Source organism: Trachurus trachurus (assembly GCF_905171665.1).
Source record: "Trachurus trachurus genome assembly, chromosome: 17".
Lineage (NCBI taxonomy): Eukaryota > Metazoa > Chordata > Actinopteri > Carangiformes > Carangidae > Trachurus > Trachurus trachurus.
In genome coordinates, this window is record NC_139900.1 from 28024676 (window position 1) to 28052488 (window position 27813).

Below are 27813 nucleotides of genomic sequence, written 5' to 3' on the forward strand. Positions count from 1 at the left end.
GGTAGTCGGAGAATGGGCGGTCAGACTTTTGGGCGGTCGGACTGACGTATTCTCCATAATATGGAGTCTATTGTGAATATTGTGTTTCTCTCTTTTTCTTTTCTAAAAGCTTCATGTTTTGGCTGTAGCAAAGTAATAGTAGTAGACAACAATTTAAGTTTAAAGTACGTTAGTAAAACCAGATTCCTCTCCCGATCATTGCTGTAGGTTTGTTTAATTTACTGCCATGTACTCTAATGCTGCGGTTGAGTTTGCTGGTTGTTTAAAAGTTATGAATATCCCATGCAAACTTAAAGATGTTGTTTAACATCAGTCGTATTTATTTTTACATACTTCCAATAGACAGTGGCACGATCTTGCCAAATTATCCGAGACCAATTGACATCATACCTCTGTGTAATGTTTGAAGTGGGAGCTGCAGTGAACATAAAACGGTGCGTTTTCATTGGATCACCCGGGTGTCTTTAATGGCATCGTTATGATCTCAGAGGGTGCCTGCAGATTCTCAGTGGAGTGATGAAATTATACTGCCACGCTTTGGCTGAGGCCCGGCCTCAGGCCTGGCAGAGGGGCGACTGTTGACCTGACAGACTGGTTTGAAGGTTGTGGTGACATGCAGACATCCAAGCGCTCCATCTGTAGCACTGTCTTCCCCCGTGTGCTTAGTTGTGTTTGACAGAGACAATAAGCAGCTAAGGTAAAACAAATACCTGAGACTTGGTGTGCTCTTTATCCCTGCAGCCTGATCCACTGCGTCGAGCCTCAGTCTGCTTTTACAGTAAGCTTTGTGCGGTCATAACTTTCTCCGTCTGTGTCTGCAAAGGCCCGAGTCCCTTGAAAGCCATTACCGTCTCTCCACATCACGCTGCTCCCTCTTCCTCCCAAACACAACATGATAGACACATTAACACTCCTTTACACCCAATTGAGCACAGCGACCAAAAAGAGGGAGGAAACACCACAAATGTAGAGGAATGCAGCCATTAAAAAGAATTAGAAGAAGCAGCTTGTGTGAAGGAGAACAGCAGACTCTGTGATGTTCAGATATGGGTGTTTGTTAATGGAGTGCCTCTAATTGAAGTCAATGCCAACTGTGTTTAATTGTCCTTAGTATGAAAAATACCTTTTCACCTTTATTATTGGGAATGAAGTTTGAAGGTGAAAATACACAATTTCAAGCCTTTGAAATTCACAACAGCAAAGAAACTACAATACAGATTAGTGATTGTAACTAGAGCCAACGTTTATAGTCCTCATCTATGGAATATAAACAATATACACACAGTTATACAACATTCTTTTGTCTACATGCAGAAGCAATGTTTTCTGCTTTATCTATGCTTTTGATTGACTGTTTTCTTGTTTGTGTCCCTATTTTCTACAGCATATTCTTGGCAAAATGTCTCCCCAACTGCTACTAATAATATTTCTCTGGTGTACATTACAGTTAATTGAAGTGCAGCAGCTGTCAGAATAATTACATGCTGATGTTTGCGACTTGGCAGGGAAGGATTACACTCAGCCACAAGCTCTGGAGAGTTTCCTCTTTCTTTTTTTTTTCTTCTTCGTCCTGCGAGCCGACATTATTTCAGCCAAATGCCAACAGAAAAACTGGCTCTGAGACAGACGGCGGGAGAACGAGAGAGAGGGAGAGAGAGATGGATTCTGTTTGCCTAATTAGATACACACTGAGGGACACTGTGGAAAACTGAGGTAATCACAGCACTTGTTTACAAATGGAACACTATTTAAAATATGAAAGAAATTCAATATCAGAAGTTGAAGGTGATGAATTTAATCTTTATATCTTACATAGACTTAATAAATTAATTTTGGGGTTTTTGGGTGTCCTAGGGAAAAAATAACAAAAACCATCTGGTTGACATGCTCCTTTTCCTCAGGCACAGTTCTGTCAAAAGTCATTAATAAGACAAATGCACTGTTTACCAGGAGAAACTTAACTAATAATAGTTTCCTGTGGTTCTAAAGGGCTTAGCGTTTAAATCCAGCTTCTCAGATGACTACAGCTTCTCCGTGCTGCTGTTGGGGAGGTGCAGATCCACTCTGCAGGAATCCACTGAACTTCTGCCTCCATGATCTTCTCCAGCTCTGCCCTCAGCTCCCTGAATGCCAGGGCCACATCTCCGTTTATGATCACTTTGTCAAACAGGTGACCGTACTGGTTCTCCATGGTTTCAGCCGATTCGATCATCTCTTCAAAATCCTCCTCCTGTACAAAGGGAGTAGCTTTGTAAGCACAGGGTACAATAATTGCTCTGCTACTCAGCTCCCAGTTTGATTTGTGTGTCCTTTCATTAGCTATCAAGCAAAAGAAGAAAAGAGCCTGCACAGTGTAAGTAATAAAAACTGGGAGTAATGATTAATGATGATATCATTGTTAATATGACAAATCCTGGCGATGGAGGGCTAACAGAACAACTAGAGTCCGACCATATGGTAACAAAAACATTCTCCAACAAGTGTTGTTTTACAATAATCTGCACATACTGTAACATAACATGGATACGGAAGGATCCCCGTGACCATCAGCTCTACTGACCGAGGCGTAACACATCGTTACACGCTGAGAGTAAAGGATAAGAGGCCTTTTCACACCAGCTGCAGTACAAGTTGTACGCGTAGGCCTGTGAGATGTGTGCTCTACAGGCCTTCGCTGCTCGCTGCTAGGCAACGTCCAGCCGCTCTGCAGCACAGGTGTGTGACCCGCTGGCTTTAATAAGGGCAACGTAGGCAGCGAACAGCGAGTAAGGAGCCAGATGGGGATTGTGAAAGTGACCAAGCATATTTTTTTTGTCCTGCATAAAACACATGTACTCTTAAATATACCTAACTCCTGTTCTGAGATGTAACCCCTTCCATCCAGTAACTGGACACACAACAAGTATCCCTTCGCCTCTTTGACAAAACGTACTCACCTGTTCAGAAGTTGTGGAACAAAAAGCCACCCACCGAGTAGCACTGCAACTTCTCCTGTCTCTTAAATGTCTCTTAAAGGGATAGTTCACCCAAAATTGAAATTTCATTATCTACTCACCCTCATGTCGACTAAGGGCTGGGAGAAGTTTCAGAGTCCTCCGTGCCTTCTCTGAGTTACAGGGGGTCTCGGCGTAGCAGTGCATGTCCATATAACGGTTGCAAATGGATACCAACTGTCTTCGTAACAAAAGGAAACACCAAAAAACATCCAAATACCTCCATGCTGCTCGTATGTAATGTCCGTCTTGTATTGAAGCCCCGAAATGTGAAATTGTCCCGAAAAAAATTAAATAAGTCTAGTTCAAATTTGGACGAACCAGGGTCTGTTCTCTTCCCAGTTCGTCCAAATTTGACGAACCGGGAAGAGGAGCTTCGAGAAGCTTGAAAAATAGACTCATTTAATTTTTTTCTGAACAATTTCGCATTTCGGGGCTTCAATACAAGACGGACATTACATACGAGCAGCATGGAGGTATTTGGATGTTTTTTGGTGTGTCTTTTTGTTACGAAGACAGTTGGTATCCATTTGCAACCGTTATATGGACATGCACTGCTACGCCGAGACCCCCTGTAACTCAGAGAAGGCACGGAGGACTCTGAAACTTCTCCCAGCCCTTAGTCCACATGAGGGTGAGCAGATAATGAGTGAAATTTCAATTTTGGGTGAACTATCCCTTTAAATACAAACCAGCCACGTGTAAGGCAAGGTGTGTGCATGAGTAAGTGAGTGTAGGTGTGTGCATGTCTGTGGGTTGGGCGTTTGACCTCACACCGCCCTGTGTGTTACAAGACATGGATCCAGCATCAGACTTTTCACATGGTGCCAGGTGGAATGTGTGTGTTTGTGTTGTGGTTTCTCTTACTGAAAATATCCTCACTGCGTTTGTGTCCTCTTCATCTGAGATGAATTTCGCTCTCCGCCTGGTGAGACGCAGCTCCTCGATACACGGGGGTTTCACAAACACCACGTATGGTTTGAATTCAGATGTGTACACGTGCTTTATTTTCTGTAATGACACAAATGGAAAGGGAGGGGAATAGATGAAGACAGTTATTCATAGTAACATGATGAGCTGTCTAAACATTACAGACACACATTAAATGCCCCATATGTTATACTTCTCCACCATTTTGTTTGAAGTTTTGATATAATTTACAAGATATATTTGTGATTTTTAGTAACAAAAACCATCGTCCAGCACATCTCCTCTCTCAGGCTTCTCTCTGGAGCTCAAGCAGCAACAGGTCAGTGAGCCAATCAGAGAGGAGGCTGAGGCTCCAAGACTGTCCTGCCATTGGCTGGCTGTTTTCTTATGAAATATAACAGATCTCGAGTAAATACTCAAAGAAACCAAATCCTGAAGAACACTGAGTCCAGACAGGCCATGCTGGGGGCACAATTGAGGGTGACGAAATCGTAAAGATGGACACTTTGTCAATATCAACTATATTAATACAGAACCCTGACCTGCTGTATAATCAAAAAAGTTCACTTTATACAAAATGGGACCTTTGAAAGAATAAAATAATATAGAAGATTGGCCTTTTGGCAGGAAAGCCCTGGTTCGCATATGGTGTAAATGTGGTAAAATGTTGTATTACCGTAAATGGTGCAACTGGATATCAGAGTTTTGCGCTGTAGATTGCAGCAAAATTGATGTCAGCCTTCACGGTCTGAATCATGAGGGATTATATTCCAGATTGTATAAATGGTGCACAGGCAACAACATGTAGCATATCAACAGCCTCCAGTGGGAATCTCACTTTAATTCCAATTTTGTCTCCTATGTCCACATGTGTCCTAATTCTCCATCAGCCACAGCACAGACACTGTGACAAAGCAGTATCACGTGATCCCTCACTGGCTTCCCACCACTGTGTTCACTGGAGGCCAAGCAGGAAGCATCACTGCCAGGAACTAAAACCCCGTGGTGGCGACACATGGGACTTTGGAAACGTATTAAAACATCAACAGGTCATGTGAGGAAAAGCTGTAAATTTTCATTACTGAACAGGCGATTGTTTCTAGCGTTGGTATGAATCGCCAGTGTGAATGATTTTGGGTCACAAACCAAATTCAGTTGACTATGTAAACACAAACTGGCATAATACTCACACTGGGATGTACATCCAGGAGGCACACCTTGCCTTCAGCCATCACTCTGTGCACAGAGTCTAGACTTGTTCCATAGTAATGACCTCGGTATCTCCCATACTCCATAAACCTAGAGGCAGGAGGACATTGACAGAAGGGACAACATGTTAAAGGGATAGTTCACCCAAAATTCAAATTTCACTCATTATCTACTCACCGTCATGTCAACTAAGAGCTGTGAGAATTTTCAGAGTCCTCCGTTCCTTCTCAGAGTTACAGGGGGGTCCACGCAGCAGTATTTGTCCTTATAATGGTTGTCAATGGATACCAACTTTCTTTGTCCAAAAAGACACACCAAAAAACGTCCAAATACCTCCATACTGCTCGTCTGTAATGTCCCTCTTGTATTGAAGCCCCGACATGAGAAATTGATCAGAAAAAAATTAAATAAGTCTATGTTTTAAGCTTGTTTGTAGCGGAAGCTCCCAGTGTCTCGGTTCACTGCTCTTCCTGTGTCAGTGCGACCGGCGGAACAATCATGTTGGGGCTTCAATACCAGAGGGACATTACAGACGAGCAATATGGAGGTATTTGGATGTTTTTTGGTGTGTCTTTTTGGACAAAGAAAAGTGAGCACCATTCACAACCATTATATGGACAAATACTGCCCCCCCCCCCCCCCGTAACTCTGAGAAGACACAGAGGACTCTGAAAATTCTCACAGCTCTAAGTCGACATGAGGGTGAGTAGATAATGAGTGAAATTTGAATTTTGGGTGAACTATCCCTTTAAAGACACAGCAGTAGAAATGGTGGACATCACTCTCATGAACAGAGAGAGACTGAAACACACGGAGGAGCTCCTTTTGACATCATGGGAATGAAAACCTCAAGAGCGACACCTGCATGTGGACTACCTATGGTTGAGAATGTCCTCTTCAAACATGTGAATTGATACAAAGTGATAATCCATCCCTTCAGTCTCCTGGCTCCTCTTCTCACGGGTGGTGTCTGAAAGAAGAACGAGTTGGGAGGCTGAGGTCGGCTTTGAGAAGGTGAGGAAACGTTTAACATGCAGGTAGATAAAAGGTGTCAGTTGTGAAACTTGAAGTCGTCCGTCTTACACGGTACAGTGACGCCATAGCGGTCGGGGTCGGAGATCAGGAGCCTCCTCTTCAGCTCATTGACGCCAACGCCGCTGGGCCCTGAAGGCAAAGATCAAAACACTGTGTTCTGTATGTGGATATTCATTTCCAATATCACTGTGTACTAATGTTTTCCTCACGACAAGTCCAGCATTAAATAGGCTTAGTGATCTGGTGACACATCTGTCTTTATCATCAGAGGAGGACAGAGTCAGACAGACAGAGCTCTGATTTCAGACTGATTTCACTTTGAAAACCAGCCTCGCTCTCTCTCTGTCTGTGTCTCTCTATCGAACAGTTAACGCACCTATACCCTCTGGAAAATCCATAGCATCACATCTAAAGGTGACATCTGCAAAGCCACACAGTATCAGTGTCACTATAGTGTAGGATGCACAGGATGAAGCGCACGCACGCACACATACACACACACACACACACACGCACACACACACTCCAGCATCTGGGATTTTCTTCTAGTGCAGGTTTCTCCAGCCCCAGATTGCATCAGACTCTAATGGAGCGCTGTCTGAAAGTAGGATTCCTGACATACCTGCCTTTTCCATCACTGCGTTGCATGAGCTCGATACATTACAAAATATCAAGTTTATAGACTCTCCGCTCTTACACTGCTAATGTGTTCCACAGCTGCTCCACAGAACTGGAGAGGAGCATCACCAGTCTCTGTGGATACTTTCCTCTGACCTTTTTTTCTCAACAGTTCTGCGGGGCTTAAAGTGGCTGACAGTCACTTTCACCAACTTTCCCGGGGCATAACTGTCTATTGTTTCACTCTAAGTGCGCATGCAATGCAAACAAAAACGGATATATTTCCAACCTGGTCAAACATTATCCAGCTGGTCCTGTTTTAGCAATCCAGGTTTTGGTTTTCCTGTCTATAACTCTCATTGCCAATAAGCTATATATTCTTAATGATGACCTCCGGTCAATGAAGGGCCTACACAGCAGACAGTAAAACGTAATCCAGAGTTGGGGGAAGGTCCAACTCAATTAAAGAGGTCTAAATCTAAATCCAAGCTGTCTTAACTGTTCCAGTTTGATGATGGAGCACTTGGCTGACATTATGAAGGATCTTATTCACAATCCACTCATCCCTTTTTCTCCATTCATTTATCATTTATCTCTTTGCTATCTGGTTTTGTTTTTGCACCTCTTCAATTCATTGTGTCTCTCTTTTTTTTCTCTGCCTTCCACTTCTGTTTTTTCCCCTCTTCTTCCATCTCTCCTCTTCTCATCTTTCCTCTGTTCCCCTCAGTCACAGATGACCTACAGTTGTATCGTAATATGACATTAAAAAGACCCACAGCGGGGCTCAATGTGAACGTCCCAGGGGAGAAATATAGCTCAAAAATACATAGAGCAGGCCTGCAGGGTTGGCAGAGAAGTGAATCTGGGGTGGGCCACTAGGTAACTTAAGAGAACACAATATATTCTGACTTGGATATTTCTGACAGTGTTTACGTGGTTCTGATGGGAAAGGATTGTTCCTGCACTCAGGAGTAAGAACATAAATCTTCATCAATGCATTACTTTTTCTTTTGATCAACAACAGCTTTAATAATACTGTCCTGTTACTGAATAGTATCACCTTATTTTGAGTTTTTTTTTATATGGACAAAGAAAAAACAGCGGGGTAACATAAAGCAGAAGACAAGTGACCTCTGTGTGTATGTGTTACCACAGTAACTACTTTGTATAGAGCAATGTTAGACTAATTCACAGCAAAGTAAAATATCTCTAAGTAGTCAGCATTGTGATTTAAAACCCCTCCAAGCAACATGGGAACCTGTCTGTTTATACAGCCTCATGTTTAGCTCATACATACCAACTAGAACGACCAGGCGGTGTCTGTCCTTGGCGTCTCTGTGGTAGGGGACAACCTCTATGTAGGTTGGGGGGCGGAGCGAGCCGTGTACCCCTGCACTCCATCTCCTGGACCGAGCCGCTTCTCTGGCCCTGCTGCTCTTTCTGCCAAGTCGGAAACTCCTTCTTAACCCAGCTGGGGAAGGGACAGAGAGGCCTTAGACTGCTGAGTGGACGTCTCTGTGTGTTATTAGTAAGCATCGATCAGCATCTACAGTACATGTCAAGGTACAAAACAACAATGTAACTCATTTGGGGTCACACTTCTGGCCACCTGATCAATATATGCTCTTTGTTCACTCTTTTTTAGCTCGTATCTTAGACTCCACCAATGAATACATGGTTTGTAAGCTGTTTAAAGGAGTCATCACCCGGAAATCACATCAAATTTTTTTAAAACATGTATATTGGTGTTGGACCTCAGTGGAAACTTGCCTGAAAATCTGGAGTTTGAAAGTGGCTGGGTTTTTTGGTTTGGGCTCTTTGTTTAAGCCAGAGTAGCTCATGAGGCTGCACACCGCAAAATTACAAGATTTTGATTCTGCTCCTACGGTGACGTCACCGTGGAGCCTGCTTTCATAAACCCACCTCTCTTCCACAACCCCGACTTCCACGCCACTGCCATTACTTGTTGTTTTATTTATTTATTTATATATTTTATTAAGTTTTAATATTTTTTAATTCGAGAGAAAGTAAGGGTTTAGATCCCCAATGTGCGGTTAGTTTATCCAAATGACGGCTGTTTAGAAGTTTGCTCCGACGTTGGGAGAAGTGAAGCTCCACCACAGCAGTGGCTCCTCAGCAACCTGTCTGCAGAGCTCGTTAGCCGGCCAAACTATGTCGTAATGCCGGGGGAGAAAACGATCGCTAATTAACTTAACGGCAAGTTTGTAGAGGTTTACCGCCGGCTAGTAAAATTCTTTTTAGGAGATAAATGTTGGTCTCATTGTTGAAATCTAAGTTTTAAGAATTGATTCAAAGCAATTCAAGGGGGACTAGATACGTAAAAAATAAACAAACAGGTGATGACTCCTTTAAAAGAATAGCTCACCCAAAATTCAAATTGCACTCATTATTTACTCACCTTCATGTCGTCTAAGGGCTGGGAGAAGTTTCAGAGTCCTCCGTGGCTTCTCTGAGTTACAGGGGGTCTCGGCGTAGCAGTGCTTGTCCATATGACGGTTGCGAATGGATACCACTTTTCTTTGTAACAAAAAGACACACCAAAAAACATCCAAATACCTCCATAGTGCTCGTATGTAATGTCCGTCTTGTATTGAAGTCCCGAAATGCAAAATTGTTCAGAAAAAAATGAAATAAGTCTATATTTCAAGCTTGTTTGTAGCGGAAGCTCCTCTTCCTGGTCCGTCCAAATCTCGCACGATTTGCGCCGGCGTCAGCAAATCTCGTGCTGCACCGTCTGGTCAGTGCTGCACGGCCCCGCTGTAACCCAGAGAAGGCACGGAGGACTCTGAAACTTCTCCCAGCCCTTAGTCGAACAGGGACTACGGATGGAAAGTAGCTAGTAAGCTAAATCCGGTACAAGGCATCTCGTCTCATCTCGAGACTAATGTTATTTTGTACATTGTCCCTGATACAAATAAACTTATTAAACTAAACTTAAACTAAACTAAACTGAGGGTGAGTAGATAATGAGTGAAATTTAAATTTTGAGTGAACTATCCCTTTAAGGCTCTGCTAAATTCACCAGCTAGCTGCTAATTTTCTCTGTCTGCCATTGGATTGTGGGCAAATAACAGTTAGTGGCTGGAAATGAAAATGATTAGAGCAGTGAGAGTGAACCAAAACAGTTTGTTCATTTAGGAAAACATCAGGGTCCTGCTATCAGAGACCTCTTTCACCTCATTTGATCCACATAGATCAGTGTAGCTTGAAGAGCACATATTCGTTTTGTCTGTCACCCCGTGAGAAAGACAGGAGGAGGAAGAATACTAAAACCCATATTTATCCCCATCACAGTCAAATTTGATCATGGGCATCATTTAGACATTATTAAAAATAATCATATATCCAGATTACAACAAGGAACACGACAGAAGGGAGAGCTATAAAGGAATAAGAGACTAATAGAGGAGTGCAACACCATTTAAGTAGCCATCAACACTGCCACCCAAAGTCTGGAGTCCAACACTTTCCTGAACAGCACAAATCTCAGTAGAGAGACAACAACTCAGTCTGTCATGTGTGGCTTGTAGGCCGTCTGACATCCAGTGTCTGCCATGTGGCTGTGGTCTGGCCCAGCTTGGCAGCCTCGCTCTCTTTCATGATGTTAACTGCAGCTAAGTGATGGTGCCAGGCTTTCTTTGACGTCAGCTGCAATTTCACTTTGTAAGCATATCTGTCCATTTCCTCTATGGGCTTCATTCTAAGAAACATGCCTCTATATTTAAAGTTTTGTTTACATGGGATTTAAACTGATGATTTCACTCATAAATGTGAAAGGGTAATGCATACTTCATGCTGCGCAGCAAACGAGAAATCGTCTTTCCTACAGTGAAATAAGGTCTAGAGGAAAACATCCTGTAAAGTACAATCTCAATTAATTCTGGCAGGGGGATCCTTATCTGTTACTGTAAATGCTCTCAGCCGAAAAACCATTTCTGGAGATGCCACAAGATATTTCTGCTTACTAGACAGCATGAGGTAAGGGTGAGAGGAGAGATAAGTGGAGAGTGGCCACATCTTTCTTTCATAAGCACAGAGACCATTTAAAGAAATACACCTATTCACTTCTTTTGTCACGAGGACGACAAAAACATTGACACCACCCTGTTATCTGTCCCATGAAGGCCATGTGAAACAGAGCTTACATCTTCTTTAGCAACTAAATGACAATCCTTTGGACACTATGACAAGGACTTCAATGGATTTTAATCAATTACATCAAATCAGGTTTCAACTACATTCTTTGGATATGTAAAAATATATTTTTTTGCCAACTCATATCCAGATATACTTCCAACTTTGACACTAGTTTTGCTACACAGCTAGCTAGCTTCTATCCAAACATCTGTGACCCAGAAGCTAACTGTCAACTGTAGTTATACAGTAGCTATGTACAGTAATGTGGTTGGCAGAGTTAGCTAGCTAGTTTATAAAGGTAGGTGTACACTCCCAACACAACAATCTGAGACTGATCTCCCACTTGACTAGATATGTGACTCTTATCTATTGATAAGGTGAATGCCTATCAAACATGCCTCTTCATCCATAACTTTATTAACAGGAAACAAGATCTGCCTATTACTTTTCATAATTTCTTTATTCCGACTACAGATATTCATTCCTGTCAAACGAGGCTTAGTAATAACAGCTTATTTTTACCGTCTTCCCGAACATCAAGTCATCAATTCAACATTACTTATAGAGGCCCCAAGCTTTGGACTGAACTAAACTTGTCACTGAGGTCCATCTCCTCCCATTGCATTTTTTTTAAAGAATCTGAAGAAATGTTTTACTTTCCACGGGAACCTAATTATCTTTCCCTACTCGCTCTTTAACTATATTTTCTGTCATTGTTCTGCTTTTGTCACATATTTTTTTTGCTGTTATTTGCTTCAAGTCCTACCATGATTCCTGCTGCTACTGATCTTTTGTCTTAAAGGCCCCATGGCATGAAAAATGTGATTTTGGTTGTTTTTTCGTGCTTGGGGAGGTCTCTGGGCCACGTATATACTGCCCCATGCATCAAATTGGTCATAAACGGAGAGACACACACCGCCCATTTGTAGGAACATTCTCTTCAAGACGAGCAGATAGCACCTCCTCCTTTCTGTGATGTCACACACAAGGTAACTCCGCCCACCGTGACCAGTTGTTTTTTTTTCAATTTGTATCAGAGGAGAGGTTCTCATTCTCTCTTCTGATTGGCCAAATGACCTGTGCCTGCTAGAGCTCCAGAAAGAGGCAACAGAAAGGGGCAATAGAAACGATATTAAGCAGATCACAGGTACTCAAAACCAATGATACATCTTGTTAGGGATATCAGCAGGTAAATAAACGCAGAGAAAAGTGCACAGCATGGGGCCTTTAAGTTTTTGTTTAGCTCATGTATGTTGTCTGCTTGTATTATTGACAAGGGTGGAACCTTGTACAAGTTCGCAAGGACTTCGTTCCCTCCTTGCGCAGCGTTATACGCATTTTTTTGTGCTAAACAAATAAACCTAAACCTAAACAAGGGGAATAATAGCATAGCACCTCCAAGTCTATTTTGGCCATCACATACCTGTTTAATCCATCCATTCATCCATCCATTGTACATACAATACACCTCTAATCAGGGTGAACTGTGTGAGGAAGCTGGAGAAGCCGGAGAGAACACACACACACACACACACACACACACACACACACACACACACACACACACACACACACACACACACACACACACACACACACACACACACACACACACACACACACACACACACACAGAGGGGAACATACAAGCTCCACACAGAAAGGCCTCTCTCTGTGAGGCAACAGTGCTAACCACTGGACCTTAGTTTAATCCATATAAAACCAAAGTCCAAAAGACAAGAAGTTGGGATTTACAGGACATTAGGTGCTTCCAGCCTTGCTATGCTAATCTAAGCCAACTGACTCAGTGTTGCCAACGTAGTGACTTTGTTGCTAGATTTAGCAGACCCAGTGACAGAAATCTAGTGACTTCTTGGATGACCTTAGCTACAGTATACTTCCATAAAAATGAGTCACGAGTGTGAAGTACTGAGTTGTAGCAGTATTTGCGTATGATGTCATCTAGCAACATTTAGCATCTTTCCAAGCAGGTTTTACTCAGCTTCTCTTCACTGAACTTTATATGTAAAGGACATACAGTATGATAGCAGTGTGGCTCTTGAGAAAACACATTTCCCAAAATGGTGTTAGCTAAGGACAAGTGAGTTAACTTGGGTTTACCCTCTTTACCATGTCTTCACTTGTGTGTCTGTGATACTCCTCTGTGTTGCTTCTCTTTCACTCTCTCTGATTACACTGCATGCAGTCATGCGGTCATGCAGCATCAATAAGGCTTTACATGGCAGACAAAGAGGAAACAGAGTCTGAACCACGTCCTCAGGTGGAACCTGGCCTGAGATAAGATGAAATGCACATTATTAAATGCACATGACTCTTAGAACTGATATAATGCAACATCTGTAATTACCTTGCCTTGTATAGACCCAAGGAGCCCTTTTACAATCAGCCATAAGTGCACACCCCCGTATGAACATCCTGCACTGCTCAAATGCACACAGGCAAATACACACGAGCACATCATGTCCAATCCATGAGATCAAGACAAATGGGATAAATGGGAAAGCTAAAACCACATTTGCTGTTCTAGTCCTTCCCCCTAAATCTCCAAACCACAAAACTACATCATCACATGAACCGGTCTGTAGGATAAATATATCTGGGGTGTCCGTTCTTGCTGATTTTTCTCCATCTGTTTTAAAATACATATTCAATGCATATTGTTGCGAGCTGTAGATTGCTATTCGAGGTGTATTGTCTTGTATCATACTGGTCCCTTTTCTAGTGTCTGTGGAATATGAGTGAAAGAAGTCAAACATCTCACCAATGTGGATCCCTGTTATAGCTCCGTAGTCTACATCCTCCACGACTGGAAAAACAGGAAGAGAGAAGAGGAAAGAGTGAGGAAATTGTGGATTCAAACCACACGGAGATGACATGTGCATGGCTCTGAAATTTCAGACTCAAAGTATTAACATATGTTCTGACCCAAATGTCCTAATATTTTTCTTTGGAAATTCTAATAATAGTTTTATTTAGATATGATATCCACAATTTAGAAGTATTAATAACTACTTTACCCATACAAAGTGATTGCTAGTGAAAAACTAAATCACATTGTAGGAGGCCAGACACTTTAAACCTGCTTGGTTACAACAAAGGAACATTTCACAGAAATCCTCTCCATTTTGGAAATATGATGTGGGGAGAATTACGTGATTATTATCTTTGGCTAAAAGACCTCTTTAAATCTTTAGAAAACCAAAACCAAAACCTTAAATATACATGCATATTATATTATGTCAATCATTGTGATGGTAAGTTTTCAAACGCAAATTTAAACAGACAGTACCTTCCCCCTCATCTGTGGAGCATGTGGAGAAAACAAAGGGTGTGAGTACTACAGGAGGACGGCAGAGCTGACCCCTGACCTTGACCTGTCACCTCTCCGCTTAACACTGAACCAGCTCTAATGTGTTTATTGGAAAGTGTTAAAAGGGTTTTTATTCTTTTCAGGTGTGGTGAGTTTATGGATAAATGTTGGCTCAGCACCTGGTGGTTTAACTCGTCGAGGCTTGAACAGAGCTTTGGGTCGCTGTAGTGCAACTCTCCTGTAAGAAACCAGATAAAACAAGGCATCGTCACAGGATTTCATCAGAATGACTTCATACTACATGAGAGTGTTGTTGTGAAAGTGTCGTAAAAGGAGCACCTCTCATGTAGCTGCTGTGAGGGGATGAGGCCGGCCCGACTGCTGCCGTCTCCGAGGTGACAGGCCTGCCACCAGGTGTCATCCTCCAGGCTGACGATCTGGAGGACGTCGCCCCTTTTGAAGGAAACTGCTGCATCCTTGCATGGGACAGCGGGATCCTCACTCGGGTCGTAGGCAAAAAGAGCCCGTACAAAGAGCTGAGGTGAGAAAATCATTAAATGTGTAATGCATATTACAGAAAATGCATATTCTACTCTTTTTTCTACTGCAGCTTTATGAATCCTGTACATAAGGACATCATTCTCTGTTGTGTCTTCAAATTATGTTGGTGTCACTTCTGACAAATGACCACAATCACTGGACATAATTTGTCTTAATCCATTACATAATAGTCACTCACTCTAAACAGTTTCCAGCTTGGACACCCGCCCCATCTTTCTAAGTACAGAAGGTAGAACTTGAAAGTTTCTATGTAAGGTGTATAGATTTATTGTAATCGAGTGGATCCAGCCGAGCAGATGGCTTGAGTATAAAATGATAGATAAAGTCTTTATATGATAAAAATCTTATCCTTGACTGCCTGATCTGTACTTCTGGACAATCACACTGATGTAGTGACAGCACTGTGGCCAAAACTCAAAAAAATAACCAAATACACTAGAATACACTGATTTCATCCCTTCTTACTGAAAACAGGTGGAGCGTTCCCCATGCAGCTGGGCTGCATGCAAACATAAAAACACACAGTTTAGTTAATATTTACTCTACCTTCTTCTTATGACTTGACATTTCATCCTTTGAGGAGGCGGGAACGATCTTGAATGTAATGTCACCCTGAGAACAGGCCTGCGCAAAAGCAGTGACATTAAAGATTAATAAGGAAATACCACAATTTTCTGTCTTTTTCTTGTCTGTACAATAAATATGAAGCTACAATTACCAAGTTATCTTAATTTATCTCAGCATAAAGAGTTATGGAAATATGGGAAATTGCTAGCCTGTTTAAATAGACAACTATAGCAGTTTTAGAGCTGTCTCTCATCTTGTTCTTCTTGGTGTCCAACAGAGGAGAAATTGCCCTAGAAATAATTTAAAGAATAACTATGGTAGCTCTCTCCTGTGTGTACCTTCATGTTGGTTTGGAGGAGAGGGACGGGCAGTTTGTTTTTCTCACTGTCAACAAGCCAGTGAACAAAACTGAGACCAACAATCATCTGATTCCAGTAAGGAAGATTTGCCTTTGTAACTAAAGCCTGATGCAGCTCATTCCTCTGTGTAAAGAGGCCCATTGTTGTCACTGAGCCTCACGGCTGAACTATGCATCACTACAGTATGAACATGGGGAATACAGCTTCATTTGACTTGTCTCCAAATATGCTATCCTGTGGGTGCTTAACAACACACCAAATGTGGATTAAAAATAAAAATGAAACAAGATATTTGGGACCCCCGCCTCCGATTTCCTTCCTAAGTAGTAACAACTAGGACCTAGCTTAGGGCCACAGAGATGGAGCGGTTTTTTTTTTTTTTTGTCTTTGCGTGAGATTTGTTAACAATAGCAGTAAATATAAAACAGGACCAGTCTTATCCTTTCAGTAACACTGCTGAAAATAAAAGAGAAGATGATGAGAGCTACAGGGCAGAATGAAACAGAACAATTTATGCTGAAGAAAACAACAACAAGAGGACTGAGCAGCAGAGGTGAAACTAACCAGTAGAGGAAGGATCTCCTTTGGCTTCCTGTGCTCCAGTGAGATCCCATTCACCTCTTTCAGCTCATCTCCTTCATGGATCAGCCCTTCAACACATGGAAAATCATACCATACTCTTCTCTGTGACATCCATTCACTACAGACCAACATCACATGACTGTAACACAGATGTAGGGGATTGGGCGTAGAGGGCACAACTGTGATGAGTTCATCAGCTTACCACTTTTATCAGCTGCACCTCCCCTCATGATCCTCGCTACCACAATAGCTCCAGTGGCTTTATCCCTCTTAATTGTTGCCCCCTTGCGGATGGTGATTAGTGACAGAAAGAGTGATGGAGAAACAGAAGAGATGCACAGAGGCAAAGAGGTCAAGCGATGGAGAGTGAAAACAACATGTTGCTTTTATTACAGCCCAGACAAGCTTCTTATTCAGAGTCCCTTCATTCCAGCGAGGGTTATTTGTATTGAGACGGGACCATTTAGCCAGCTGCCTTCATGTAACACACAAAGCGCTGGAAAAGGTTATCCAAATCAGCATTATTTTCAACAGATGTTACTGATGTGGTGCAAATCGCAATGGAAAGAGCATCTTATGTAGCTGACTACAATCAGCTCACGCTCGGGTGTAACCCTGTTGTCTGGAAAACAGGAACATGCTGGATCGATCAAAGAGACCAAGTCAGAAAAAGGTCAGTCCCCTTCCAATCTAGTTTTGGGATCAATACAAAAGTATGTTCTTTATTATTGGTCATAAGCACATTCTCTTTTAAGAATGCGCAACCACAAATACACAAGCACACACACGCTGCAAAGAAATGTCATCATTAAGTTAATTGTTCTCATATTTTGCCCTAAAATCATATTTTTCATAAAAAATATTGGCTGACTTCTTCCAACTGTTTTTTGGTTTTTGTCTTTTAGTTTGTGGGACTTCTCAAAAACCTGTCAACAGATTTCACTGAAATTTGGTAAAAGCACACAGGTTAAGAAACAAATGCTCGTTTGTTTTTTATGTGGATCCAGAATTTCCTAAAAGGAATTTTAACTTTCCATGTGAAAGCATTTTTTTTTGTATTCCAGGTATTTTCTAATGAAACACCAGGCCTACTTGAACAGACAAACTCTGGCACATGTAGCCCTCAGCTGTCCATCACTATATGTATTTTACAGTGGATCTTCATCCAAATGCAAATCTGAAAAAAATGTATTGTTAAAATAACAAATTTAGAGGATTTTGCAGCCTTGGCGGAGGTATAGGCTCTTTGTAGTTTCATGAGCTTTAAGTGCAGTTTCACTTGATCCAGGAAATTTCCACAAATAAGTGACAATGGCTTGGACCAAGGTGGATTTAGACAGATCATTCTGGTGGTATAAAGAAAGTGAGTCATGATTAAAGACCTTGAAACGAGCTGATTTACATCAGAAACGGAAAAGAAATTATCCCAATCCCTTTAAATTCAAAAGGACCCCATTAAGAGAAAATACATTTTGCAGTGCATACGTTGTACATGCAGCAAACACACACACACACACACACACACACACACACACACACACACACACACACACACACACACACACACACACACACACACACACACACACACACACACACACACACACACACACACACACTCAAACACAATAATGCAGAAACTATGTTGTGCGTCACAGCAGATATATGGCAACAAAGATGTGGAAGAATTGACTCTGTAAATTCCTGGTTGAAGAAAGTGAGCAGCAGCCCAGAGGCAAAGGTGATCCAGGCGGCTGCAGGAACCTTTCCTTATGTTTCCTGTCATTCCAGGAGCTTTCCCTCTGCTACGCCTTGGCATACACGGCTTTTGTGGGCTCACTATACGTCAACATGTCATAAATTCAGCCCGCAGATATATGTTCAGCTTTGCTATGTTTGGTGTATTCCTTTGAACTGCTCATGTATGTCACTTGTTGTGATTGTACAAATTACAATTTTTTAGGGGCATTTACCCTGTTACATGGTTGTCTTAAGTTAAATGCTGATGTTTGTTTCATGTGCATTGTGAGGCCAGGTAGACCAAAGTAGAAACAGGTTTACATAAAGCCAAGTACAGCTGTCTCCTCAGAGCCTTTACAAGAAAAGTTTATAGTCTAATGTTTACAGTCAGGACAACTGCTATTTCTGGGTCATTATGTGTGACAACAGATTTAACAGGGGTTAACAACATAACATTTTAGTGTATAATGCAACTATTTTTTCTTTAAATATCTTTTGTGAAATAAAAGGTTGTGGTAAAGATGTGAATTTGCTCTCTTGATGAGAGTGTGGGCTGAGAAGAATAATACCACTGTCATTTTTATTCCTGCCCCCCCCCCCCGCAATCTGATTGGCCACCCCGTGTGCCCCCCCCCAATGGTCATTGACTTGTGGCAATGTCAGTCATTGTGTAAAGCTCTTTCCCACTGCTATGTTCACTGTAAAGAGCTATAAGCACTAACTTCTGACTAAGGCTCAACACTGTACAGCAAACATCCCAGTGTTCTGTGTAGGAAATAAAGACAATTGTGTAAGATTGTTATTGTTCTCAATTTGACCATTTGAGTAATGCTTGTCCTGTTAATCTGCATAACTGACTGACTCTTACACAAAACACTGAGATGTTTGTACAGAGCTGAGCTCTAACTACTGGTTAAGAGTATAAGATATTGATGTTCACTTTGAGAATTTATTGTGTTGCTTATTCTGCTAAGACTTCTTATTTACAAGATAGAGTTGATTATTGATTGGTTATAATTTTAATATTTACAAGTGGAAAATGGAAAGGTCATAGGCATCTTCCTTACAAGGTGAAAGATTCAATGTGGCCAATAAAAGCAAGATGAAGACATGTAAACAGTGTGTAACTGTACAATATAAACATTCAAGAGAGCGGTCAATGGCAGCCTTCATTTTTGTTACTTTTGGGCGGCCCCCCCAGATTCACTGTTGTTACCCCTTGTGCCCCCCACCAGAAACTACTCTGGACCCGCCCCTGTAGATTAGCATGATCGAAACAAAAGGGGAACAGTTAGCATGTCTGTCAAAAGATCTGAGGAAAAGATGGTCCACCAACACATCTGAAGTTTATTTAATAACATGTTTAAGTAGCCTACATCTCTACAGCTGAACATCTTAAGTAAGCTAAACTAAGCTAAACCAAACACTGAGCAAGCAACACACCCAGAACAAGGCAATGAATGGATGTAAAACATATTTCACCTTTTTCTTTGAAGCACAAAGACTTGTTTACTGACCAGTGGTTCTTTGGTTTTGACCAGACTGACAATTTTGACTGAATCCTCCTCCTCCTCCAGGACATCATTAGGTATTGGCGGCAGAGTCGGTTCAAAGTCTCTCTGAGCTACAGCGTCGTGGACACACAGGAGGCTCTGTGAGGGAAACACAAACACAGTGGCTGCTCTGGATCCAGGTATGTCATTGTGAATTGTAGTTGCTGTGAGCGGATGCGGTGCGCCCGACTAGTCTCATTTAATACATCTTATTTTGAATGGAGAGAACAGCAGTGGGTGAGGAAGACCAGGATGTACTCCAAACAAAATGGAAATTGGCTTGTTGGCTGTCAAGCACAGTGAACACATGCCAGTGTAATCACTTCACATGTCATGTGTGCATATGTTTCATGTCCTCAACTCTAGATGAATGCTAACCACTGTCACTACAGTTTTACTGACACAAGTTAGTCCAGCATTTTTAAATGTGTTTGGTTAGAGGTAGTTTAAGGGTCTACACTCAAACAAAAATGCAACCGGTCCCTGTTGACTCATTAAAGGTGACTTGGTTGTGAATGAGGCGGTGCAAAAATTCCAACGAGTCAGTCTGGCCTGCCTGCACTCACTACAGTGACTGCATCCAAATACAGCACTTTCCTCATGGTTGAACCTTCAGTTCTGCCCGTGCCAACTTGCCAAATTTGATTCAGTGTGAAACACGTTGCCAGCCGGCGGGCCACCTGAGAGCAACCCCCCACATCACTTACAGCCGCTCTGCCTGCACTTACACTGGTTCAGATCAAGCATCACAAATGTCTTTGAAAAAAAAAAATCCTCCCTTTCCTGCGCCAGACTGTGAATTGATCTATGAGTCACTATCAATGGCCAGAGAGTTCATTCAAGTCCATTTTTTGTTAATGCTGGCAGTGTGAAAAGCCGAGGTTTGTTTGCAGAAAAACAATATTCTGGATAAATGTTAATCTCTTGCTGTGGGCCCTCACAAAGTGCAGGTCCGAAAATAGAGAATTTACTGTAATAAGAAAGAATGAGAAGAGGGGAAACATCTGTTCATCAACTTAATTTTAACAATCAGCCAATCCATCTGTCAGTTAGTCTACTTGTTATCCCATCGTACATCAACAGTTGCTCTGCTCAGAAGCTGCCAGCGCGTGAGCAATGTGTCTCTGGCCACTTTCAGAGACAGGTTTTCAAAAAACAAACATTCATTTACAGAATATTATACCCAGTGTCTCTCATAAGTATGTGTGAGCTCCTGCGTTGGGGCCAAGAACAAACAGGTCATTACAACTGTTTAAACAAACCTGTTAGTTCTCATCTGGCTTCGGCTCCTCATTAAGAATAGCCACAAATTCTGCAGCTCGTTGGAAAACCATAGACTGTGTGTGTGTGTCTGAAATACGACTGTCAGCAGATCTGAAATAAGGAAACATGCATTTGAGTAGTCTGGGCCTCTACATGAGTGAACACTAATAAACATGACTAGGGAGTAGATTAGCTGCCATGCCAGTGTGGTTAATAGATGTCAGCACCTCTCAGTGAGCAGAGTGATGAGGTGAAATCTAATTAAATAAAATTTACAGTTGGATTAATTTGTCACTTTGTCTGACCCATATAAGAGGCGACTGTAGGAAACAAATGTTGTAAGCCTTTTGATGTGTGAGTAAGCTCGGTGTTCACTTGAACTGCTGAACAGCTTCAGAATAGGTGAGGTGAAGCATGACTGCATGGAAATTAGGCTCTCAGATTACACTCCCAGTGTTGGTTCAGTGTTAAGAAAAATGACTGAACATGCATCCACATTATTCATAAGTGGGTTTATCTGATTGTTAATGATCCTTTTAGAATGAGGCACTAGAGTAGAAGGCGGCGAAACAATATCTTCTGACTGGATTACGTTCTTGCTTCAGAAGTGGTCCATGTGAACGGCAATTATAGAACATGCTTCAGTGATGAAAGAAAATATATTTTAGAGATTGTTTATGTGTGCGTGTGTCAGTACTGTAAGATGAAGAAGTCACTTAAGGGAATAGTTCAACATGTCAAGAAACACTCTTTAATTGCTTTCTCAGAGTTCATCATGTTTGTTCATGGGAAACAGCTCCCAAGGTAACAGACACCTCTAAAACTTACTGTATACATAACACTGCATCTGGTAATAGATTGTGTTTTTCTCCGGTGTTTACTTTTAGACAGAGAGGAGCTAATTGCCTCCCCCTCTCTCCCTGTCTTTATGCTAAAAGAAGCTAAGCTAAGGCAGGTTGGGATCATCCCTACAGTATGTTCCCTGGGTCCTATATTCCACACTTTGTATGGGACCGGGGAACATACAGTAGAACCCTTTTTTAGAAAAAGGGTCCTATGTTCCCCGCTTTTCCCCAAAAGGACCCAGGGAACATGCAATTGTTGTACCCATACCTGGAAGTGGAGTTGTGACTTGGCATATTTTTGCCTATTTTTGAATGAGAAGTTGACTTTGAGCGAGAAGTGGAATTGTCCCATTGGTTGGGTTTAGACAATGAAGAAAGGAGTTGGTTAAAGGGATAGTTATCTACTCACCTTCATGTTGACTAAGGGCTGGGAGAATTTTCAGAGTCCTCCGTGCCTTCCCGGAGTTACGGGGGGGGTCCGCGCAGCAGTATTTGTCCATATAATGGTTGTGAATGGTGCTCACTTTTCTTCGTCCAAAAAGACACACCAAAAAACATCCATATACCTCCATGCTGCTCGTATGTAATGTCCGTCTTGTATTGAAGCCCCACCATTATATGAACAAATACTGCTGCGCGGACCCCCCCCGTAACTCCGAGAAGGCACGGAGGACTCTGAAACTTCTCCCAGTCCTTAGTCGACATGAGGGTGAGTAGATAATGAGTGAAATTTGAATTTTGGGTGAACTATCCCTTTAAGTTTAGTAAAAAAGACCAGGTAGAGGCTAGACAGGCCAGATAGAGAGAGAGTCCAGATAAGTAGAGAGAGTCCATCGGGATCATCCCTATGTTCCCCACTTTGTATGGAAGCGGGGAACAAACATAGAACCCTTTTTTAGAAAAAGGGTTGTTGTTCCCCACTTTTCCCCAAAAGGACCCGGGGAACATACAATTTTTGCACCCATACCTGGAAGTGGAGTTGTGAGTGACTTGTAGAGCCCTGCACTGCAGCCCGAAGCCCGAGGGCCGGGCTCGGGCCAATTAACACATCATTACCTTGGTCCTCGGACACGGGCCGGGCTCGTTTTTTTTTTTTTTTTTAAACCTGCCAATATGAAAGATGTGTTTTTGTTTTAAACTTAAACCAATTTAAACGGCGACACTTGAACGCAGCACGCCACGCTGCCCCCTCCCTCCCCGCTGCACGTCACTCACATCACTGTCACTCGTCTCGCATCACAATACACCGATCCCACTCCCGCGTCCCGACACCAACATGGACAACATAAATAAAAAGATTTACAGACAGTGGACAACACCAGGGGAAAGGCTCAGTACTGGAGTAAGATTAAACTCATCACAACCACTGAAGACGAGCCGACGCTGCTGCAGCTGCATCGCGCTCAGTCACTTCAATAATTCAATAAATCCATATTGAACTTAAAGCAGAAGTAAGCGATCCGGTCGTTTTGGCTAACTTCTTGTCAGCAGATGGAGTTAGCAGCCCCCGCCCTCGTCATGGATCTATTGGTCCTCGTCCCTACGTCACCACATTCACGCGCATCCCTTGGCTGCACACACAGCCCTTCATGCCGTTCTCTCTCCTCATTGGATAAAGGTTGTAGGATACAAGGAAAGTTTTCTCCTCGGCTTACAGCAGAGCAGAGTGACTGACAGACCCGTGTTTCAGACCAAACACTCTATGTAAGTGATTGCTGTCGGAAGATATAACTATTTAAGACTTATATTAACACAAACATTCCGCTTACTTCTGCTTTAATCCTTTCAATCAAAATATGCCACGCTGAAATGTCCAGTTAAACTATTTTAATGGCTGCAACATTAATAGCCTAGAGTTTGTTATGGGAGGGGAGGTTTAAAAAAAAAAAAAAAAAAAAGTCAGGCTTGATTCTGGTTCGGGCCTGAGAATTCTGAAAACCTGTCAGGCCGAGCCGGGCCGAGGCTCCACCCCCTCGGGCCAGGGCCGGACTCGGGCCCAGATTCCAGGCCTGTGCAGGGCACTAGTGACTTGGCAAATTTTTGCCTATTCTTGAGTGAGAAGTTGAGTTGTGACTTTGAGTGAGAGTTGTAATTGTCCCATTGGTTGGGTTTAGACAATGAAAAGAAAAAAAAAAGAAAGGAGTTGGTTAAGTTTAGTAAAAAGATTTGATTATTTGACCTTTAGAGTCTATGGTTTTACCTAATACAAAGACTGGGTGATAAGCTAGGCTATACTGTAACTGCTTCCTCCCACCCTTTGTTCTGAGCTAAGCTAACTGGCAAGTGAGTTAGCTTCATATTCCATCAGTCTTCCTCTACTAACGCTGCCAAAAAAGCAAACAAGTGTATTTTCCACCATGTTAATCTATTTTCTTTTAGTTTGTTTCCTCAGTATGAATAATGTGAGCTGACTGAACAAATTATGTGGTAAGGAAAAGTTGTAGGTCGCTACACACATGCTCCTTACCTTAAAGTGGGGTTTGGAAAAGAGGGCAACCAGTTCTTTGATTTCATCTCTCCAGCCTTGATATATCAGCTCTTCCGCCAACTGGAGGCAGACAAAAGGAGAAAGAGAGGCAGGATATATTTTTTATAATTAGAGGTATACATTTATATCATGGCCTGAGTGAGGTTGGTTCTAGTCTACGCTGCAGTAGCCAAGAGAGGCAAAGAAAGAACAGAGACAGTGGTTGTGAAACTGGTTAGTAAAACTTATCTTGATTCAGACTCCAGTGACACATCATCATCGGTACTGTTATTATTTCTTATGGCCTGCACTTTCACATGGCCCTGTTCACCTCCAACTTGCTTTTCCTTAACTTGCTGTTAACTATTTGTCTGTTCTGGTTGCGTGTCTTTTAGTCACCGCTGGAAAAAAAAGAAAAGCTCCCGAATGTTCAAGGCTACACGACAGCTGCGGCGACAGCTAAAACAGAGCAGCCTTGACCGTCAGCAGCAAGTGGAGAGGCGGCGAATGACTGTGTGCAGTCGCCCGTCTTGTCAAGCATATTACTGTAATGACTTCTACTGCTTCAAGATGTCGCGGCACACTCCAGAGACACAATGCATGAAGGTCATTAGTTTCCACTGTGAGCAAACAGAAGCCTCTCTGAGGGGAAACAGACCCATGGTTTGGCCCTTCCAGTAGGTCCTGATGATTTAAGCCAGGCGGAGAGTGGCTGTCGAACCGAATCTGAAGCAAAGCTAGTGAAGGGAGGGAGATGAAGAGAAGTATGGGGAAAGGGATAGGGGTAGATAGACATTATGGAAACATGGCAGGAATTAAAGTATGAAGGGTATAGGGAGAAGATAAAGGAAAGCAAATGGAGAAGAATGAAGACAGAGCGCAGGAAGAATAAAGATAATGAAAGGGGAGTGCGGTTTGTTGATGGAGGGGAGATGGAAGCACAGAGTAAGGGAAAAGTGTAAAAAGAACATCCTTGTTTTGCACTTTGTCCAGGAACAACATAGGGAAAAACCAGGAAATGAAGGTGGGAGATGATTTAAATGGAACAAAGGAGTTAGGGGGATGAGGGAAAGTAAAAGAGCTATTGGTTGGTGGCACGAATGAAGAAGACTTGTATATGAAATATGAATCATATCTGGGGGGAGTAGACACTGGTCATATCATTGGGAGTCATAGAACTCTAGTGACAGTACTCTCTGTCACTTCATCTTAAAACTGAAATTAATTGTATTCCTCCAGCCTGAAACATTAGACTACACACAAAAATGGTTTTAGCAGCCTTTTGCTTAGAACTGTCCTTAGTGACCTAACTCCTGGCAAACAGTCATACAATGATATCTGCTTAAGAAAACTCCCTTTTAAGTGATGATATCTGAGGTGACAGAGCTTGAGATAACATTTCATAACTCAGGACACATGAGTAGGAACGTATGATGTACTCGTGCTTCTGTGTGACAGGAAAGTCATCTGTATAACAGAGGAAACAGTTTAAACAGTGAAAAATCTTCCCTGTTCCCTCTGCTGTCAAACTGTCATCCTCTGCGGTGTGTCTATCTGCAAAAGCTGTTTGGAGAGTGGCTTACATCTGAGGCCAGACTTGCTGCGTGTTCTTGGACGGGGATGGGGCTTCGCTTCTCAAAACGCTTCAGTCGCTCGTGGATCTGTCATGTCAGTAAAGAATCATAATAAAGGCTCTCTCCATGGCAAAAAAGTCAGTTAATGCAGCTTCTACTTCTAGTGCTGATCCAAATAGTGTTACTACTACTACTACTGCTAATCAGGAGAAATATCTTTGTTTATAATGAGAAAATAGAATCTTAGTTAGAAGATTACACCAGGGCTGAAAATAGATTCATATTTTCATGTGTGATCAGACAATTTGAAATACTTGTACTTTAATTTGAATATTTACATTTTCTTTTACTCTGATATTTTGACATTACTGCATTTCAATTCTATGTGTTATACTTTTTTTTTTATAATTGTCATGTGTTATATCTTGAGAAATTTTGCTTATTTTTATTATGTTATCTAAATTCCCAGTACAGCCTTTGCCTGTATCACCCAATATTGTAACAATGAACTATTACTTTTGATGTTTTTCTCTTACCCACAGTTTAAATGGAAGACTTATACTTAGCAAAAAGGGACAAGGATGTAACCTGGAGTGGAAGTACTGTCTATTCACCTTGAAGAGCAGGTGAAGCTTCTTCTCCATCAACATGCTGTGGAGGAACCTGTAGTCCTCCTCTCTGTCTGTATGAGACTCTGTTCCAGACATCACTGATGAAAGCAGCCTGCACACGCCTGGAGGGGGAGGAGGAGAACACACCCACACATACAGTACACCACATCAGTGAGTGGCTCACCTACTCTGTATCTGAGCTATAGAACTCATTTCAAAGGTTGTGAAGTGAGGTTGAGAATCCAAAGAGAGAGGTATATGGTTAAAATGAGGATCCGATGAAAAAAACTCCCTTGGGGGAGACTTTCTTCCAGTCATCTGAGTTGTTTTTTTCAGACATCTTATCCCTTAGAGCAGGATAAGACAAATAAAAAACTATTGTGTTCTTTGTATCGACTATGACATTCACATACAGTATGTTGTGAATCAGACCTGTGACCTTGGACAAACTGTACCTCTGTGTTCGGTTCGACTCAGCATCCTACTCACTCTGAAAAAAGAAACAAACAGTTACAGTTCAATAAATTCGTACTTGCACATTCATGCCTCAGATTGCCTTTGCTTTATGAGTTGTGAGAGAGACTGGAGTGTGGCAAAGTGACAGAAATTATTAGTGTTTTTAGTATATAAGAATAGTATGTGAGATATTACTGCCCCCTAATGCTGGTATGAGATATTTCAACATTACAGTAATCCATGTTCCACTGTGCCTGGTCAGGGTAGTAAATTATGAAAATCAGGCAATGTTTAATCAATAGAATTCAGAGATCACTTTCTTAATGACACAAAGAATCTTCTTGATTGGTCATTACATAGTATCACATCAAACAAAAGTTAAAATCATAACTTCTCCAGGATAAATTCTGGATATCTCTTAATCTTAAGCACTGAGATATAAATATTTTGATTGGTATAAGATAATGCAGCCACTTTGTGCAAATATGCAAATTTGTTTTAGTAATATTAGTAAAGCTCATGCTGTTTAAAATAAATGCCCTTGTTGAATGAAGGTCTGTAAATAACTACTGTCCAGTATCCCTCCTGTAGCACAGCTAGAGGACGACATGCACGCTGATATTTGTGTTTCACTGACATTACTTCAGTGTTTCAGTTGTTGGTGAAATAAGAAAAAAAATATGATAAAGAATTAATGCAAATGTTTTGGGAAAACAATGAACCATGCAAGTTAAACTGCACTCACCAGAGACAGTCCATTCCATTAGGCCCAGCAGACCATATTGCTTAGAGTAAGAGCTGCATTTGAACATCCACTTGTAGAGAGAAGTTATTTAGTGTTCGACTGGCCGGATGGTAAAAGAGACCGTCTCTTATTCAGTCAATATATGTCAGGTCTGACCTAAATCAAGCCAGCAGGTAATCAATACAGCAATCAAAGAGCATGGGGCATGATGTTAGC

The 27813-nt window shown here is 41.9% G+C and overlaps 1 protein-coding gene across 1 annotated transcript; it reads right to left on the reverse strand.

Annotated features, from left to right (window-relative positions):
* Nucleotides 1–1999: 1999 nt before the first annotated feature.
* LOC311001229 (MAGUK p55 subfamily member 7-like) lies at nt 2000–27616 on the reverse strand (the record flags this gene model as incomplete). Its single annotated transcript, XM_083992256.1, has 18 exons — nt 2000–2230; nt 3861–4004; nt 5114–5222; nt 6009–6102; nt 6216–6296; nt 8083–8256; nt 13726–13770; nt 14454–14512; nt 14614–14810; nt 15382–15459; nt 16326–16411; nt 16546–16627; nt 19601–19735; nt 24212–24292; nt 25795–25872; nt 26400–26518; nt 26852–26877; nt 27594–27616. 18 exons carry the CDS (start codon nt 27614–27616, stop codon nt 2000–2002), a joined length of 1842 nt encoding a protein of 613 aa, XP_083848382.1.
* Nucleotides 27617–27813: the final 197 nt, after the last annotated feature.